The 4,093-nt window shown below is 61.6% G+C and overlaps 1 protein-coding gene across 2 annotated transcripts in view; it reads right to left on the reverse strand.

The window, feature by feature from the left end:
• Positions 1 to 2,611: 2,611 nt before the first annotated feature.
• GRK2 (G protein-coupled receptor kinase 2) overlaps positions 2,612 to 4,093 on the reverse strand; it is a 20,517-nt gene continuing 19,035 nt past the window's right edge. The window contains exons 19-20 of one of the 2 annotated variants that reach the window (XM_006911033.2): positions 3,933 to 4,046; positions 2,612 to 3,828 (exon numbers count right to left, since the gene is read on the reverse strand). In XM_006911033.2, the coding sequence (XP_006911095.1) occupies positions 3,664 to 3,828; positions 3,933 to 4,046 (279 nt within the window). In that variant the 3' untranslated portion in view covers positions 2,612 to 3,663. The remainder of the gene's footprint in view (positions 3,829 to 3,932; positions 4,047 to 4,093) is intronic. The other variant, XM_025046228.1, reaches the window with a different exon arrangement.

Consider the following 4,093-nt stretch of genomic DNA (forward strand, 5'->3'; position numbering starts at 1 on the left):
GGGGGCGCTGCCCAGCCGCTATGGCAACCAGGCGCGCCGCGGACAAGCCAGGACCCGGTCTCCGCCAGGCCTCCGCCGGGCGAGGACCTGCTAGGGGCGGTACGGGGGGCGGGGCCTGGCTACGGATTCGTCCGCGACCTGCAGGGGGCGCCCCAGGCCCAGCGCCGACCCTTCTTCGAGGGTCTCGCAGGGTTGGGAGAGGGTCGTGGGTCAGTGCCGCTCGGCGAGGGGCGGGGACTGGGCCCCCGGGACATGAGCGCAGCGGGCCGCCGTTCTGTTGCCCTGGATTATGGTGTTTCCCCAGCAGTCCTGCCCCGTTCCCTGGTCTTCCTACCGCAGGCCCCATAGGTCCCGACTATGCGTGTGTGTGCGGGTGAGGTGGGAAGTGCTGGCTCCCCTCCCTATCACCTCCAAGTTTAGCATGGAGCAACCTCCCCAGGGACCTGAGCTGGTGGTGTCTGGTGGTGGCCGGCACCACGGGGCTGGGCCCAGCCTTGCAGGGAGGCAGCACCCCCAGGGCCCTGGAGTCAGGGACAGGAGTACTGGGACGTGCGCGGAGTAGGCCTGGCTAGCTGTCGACCTCTCCCGGTGGAGCACTCCACCGTAAACGATTTTCACCCACCACACGGATCTCTTGCAGAGGATGCACTTCGCTGCCAGAGTCAAGAGAGGAAGGAGAGTTTCGAAATCAGAGCCGGCCCCTCCACCCACACCGGAACCAGGGTGCAGGCCTCATAGGCTGAGTACTGACGCTGTTACCCTGGCCTTAGCCTGGGGTCTGGTCCTGGTCTTGTTGGGTGTTGAAGCAGCTGCCAGGCTTGACCAAGGCTGACCCTCTGGTCTCAGTCTCATTTGTAAAATCACTATAGTTTGACCTAGAAGTTTGAGCTGACTCTCTGGGCTGGGAGGCTGGTTACCATTTTCACTCTGCCCTCTCGCTGTGGCCAGATAGCACCTGTGCTAATCTGGGATCACTTTGTCACCCCACCCTGTAGTCTTATCAGGTTATTGTAATGTCCTTGGGTCTACTGGCAGCTCAAAGGCCTCTGAATATCCGGAATTCTACAGTCAGGCCCTACTGGCTGCCGCTGCTGCAGCCCTCAATAGCCTTCACCTTTCTTAGAAGGGGTACCCCTTCCCCAAGCCCTCTTCACCCCTAACAGGACTCTCAGGCCCGGCCTCTCCTGATTTCTGCAGTTGTGAACACAACTCCCCACTGGCCCTGATTTCTAATTCCATTGTCTTCTCTATGCTTTTCCAGGGACTCTCCCCTCCCTGATCTCCACGTCAAGCTTCTTCCTGGCCTAAAGCCTGTCTGTTCCCACTGTCACCCCGATGCCACCCCCACAATAGCATTTCAGCTCCCTCTGGGACATCTCTGGGCCCAGTGTCCCATGCTACCCCAAAAGCATGTCCGAAAACAGATCCGGCCACATTCACCCTCTTCCCCTCAGGCCAGCTCTGCTCCCTGGCTGTCGTGACTCAGAATGGTACTGCCGACCTCCCCGGGTGCCATCTTGGATTCCTACCTCTCTCATCCCCAAGTCCCGCCCATTTCTGGTGGGCTGTTTTTCTTATCGGGCTTCTTCGCATCTCTTCCTCTACCACCACCTTCGTTATGACATTTCTTCCCTAGACAGAAGCAGTGGCCCCTAAGCTGTCTGCCTGTCTCCTACCCTCCAGCTCCCTCCACGCATCCTGCAAACAGTAACCAGCAACTTTTTCTACAGCCAGGTCCCAGCACCCACCCCAGCCTGTGTCCAAAGCCTTCAAGGACTTCCCCAGAGCCTACTCAAGTTCAGACTCCACGTCCATTCCCGTCTCCGTCCTGAAGTTACTAAGTGTGCACTGGGCTTTGGGCCAAGTTGGGCCTGGCGTTCCGGGCCTCCCCGGCCTGCCTCCTTTCCACAGTGCTCCTGCCAACGCAAGCCACTCCTGACTGCTCGGCCCTTCCCTGCATCAGGAACATCCCCCGACTTCCCTACCCTGATGCTGGAGGCCCGGTTCAAGGCCTTTTACTCTACCTGCAGAAACCCTCTCTCTCTGCCTGCCATGCTGTGCTTTGGCCATGGGCCCCTCCGCCCTGCCCAGCAGAACCCAACATGGGGTGGGCAGCAACAGATGTCACCCTTGGGGGCCTGCAGGGCAGAGATGAGGAGAAAAGGAAGTTGACCAGAGCATGCAGGTAAATGAGAGGCCTGAAGCTGGGGGATCCCTCACGCCCCAAAGGCTCCTATGAGAGGCGCACAGCAAGGGGAGGCCAAAGCCGGAGAGGGCAGAGGTGTTGGTTTGACTGTCCACGGCAGTGTCCTCAGCACTGGCGAGCCGGGGCGCCTGGTCAGTCCAAATGTGACACTAAGTACCGAACTGCAGGCACCTCCTGCTTCCTGGGCAGTAGGCAGAAGACTCACTCTGCTCCCCCAGAGTGGGAAAAAGTGGGAGTCTTCCCCCCGCCTCCCTGGAGATGGCTTGGGCCTGGGCAGGCTGGCCCTGAACACCTGCTGTATTGATAGAGGGGACCTGGTGCCACCAAGACCCTGACCCCTCAGCACCCAGCTCAATAGTAGCTGAAAATGGTCACTGGGCACAAAAGAGTCTGACAGCCAAGGAGTCAGGCACCATTTTTTTATAAAAACGCATAGTCTCATTTTTCACTCTTTAAAATCACATTCAAAAATCGGCAAAGAAACGCCCAGGGGAGCGAGTAGATGGGAGGGGGGCCACGCCAACCCAGCCCCGGGGGGAGAGGGCGCGATACCACACACGGCAGCGCGACTGGCACGAGGGGACATGCGGTGGGCGAGGTGGCACCCTGTGGGTGGTGGCACTGACGAAATGTGAGGCTGGGGCTGGTCAGCCCAGGGGGCGCAGCAACTGGCCTGGGGCGGTGAGGACTAGCCCCGCCGGCCCCTCTCACTGCGCTGTGGTCCTGGGCAGATGAGGCCTCACCCAGTCCGGGGGCAGGGGGACCTCAGGGCAGGCTGGCCAGTGTGGAACAAGGCGCAGTTGCCTTTCTGTGGTCCCTGAGCCCGGCGCTTGGGGTGGGAGGAAGAGGGGGTGCTGCAGTGACGGCCAATGCCACCCTCCTGGCCCAGCCCCAGTGTCCAAGGAAGGTGGGAATGGAGGCAGCCAGTGACACAGGGACTCTCCGAGTGAGGGAGCAGGAGGCCAAGTCACTGGGGTCAGGGAGACAACGGGGTCCTCCTCCACCAACCGATGGAGGCAGGACAGTGCAGGGCTAGGGCCCTGTCGCAGGAGGGGCCGCGATGGGGAAATTCAGGCAGTTTTCCTGTGCTGCGGGCCCCCCCGGGTGTGGGGTGTGAAGCCACCCAGCTGTGCTGTGGGCCCAGAGCATGGCCCACAGAGCCTGAGGTGGCACCATCACCAGGAAGGGACGGGGTGGGGGGCTGCAGCTCTTCCCCCACGGGAAGACACTGGGAGTGGGTGACCCCTGGGGGAGGTCAGGGCTGAGGGTAGTTGGGCAGTGGCTGGGTTGGTGGCAGCAGGAGCCAAGGCAAGCGGGCCCCTCCCTGGGGGCTGGGGCCACAGAAAATCACAATAATTACAAAATAAAACCTTTTCCGCTTTGCGGGAAAACAAATAATAAAAATTCGACAAAATAAATTAGAGGTTTATAAAAGGCGGGCGGGCGGGGGAGGGGCGTCAGAGGCCGTTGGCGCTGCCGCGCTGGACCAGCGGCACCTTGCTCAGCTCCACCACGGGCGAGCGCGCCTTGTTCTTCATCTTGGGCACCCGCTGCACCAGCTGCTGGGCCTCGCGGTAGGCGTCGCGCAGCTCCTTCTTCCACTGCACCAGCTCCGGGTCGCTCTGCACACGCCCCGGGCTCTGTCAGGCGCGGTCTGGGCGCCCTGGAGGCCACTGTCCCCATGCCACCACTGCCCACCGGTCCCCCCCACCCCGTCCCCACTCACGTCGCACTGAAGGACGAACTGTTTACCACCACGGATCTTGAGAAGGAGGCACTTTCGCTCCTTGATCTGTGTCTCCTCCACCGACTGGATCTCCTCCATGGTCAGCAGGCTCTGCTGCAGGCGGGGAGGGCGGGCGGGGCCGTGAGGAGGGCGGGGCAGGC

This window comes from Pteropus alecto, unplaced genomic scaffold, assembly GCF_000325575.1.
Source record: "Pteropus alecto unplaced genomic scaffold, ASM32557v1 scaffold43, whole genome shotgun sequence".
Taxonomy (NCBI): Eukaryota; Metazoa; Chordata; class Mammalia; order Chiroptera; family Pteropodidae; genus Pteropus; species Pteropus alecto.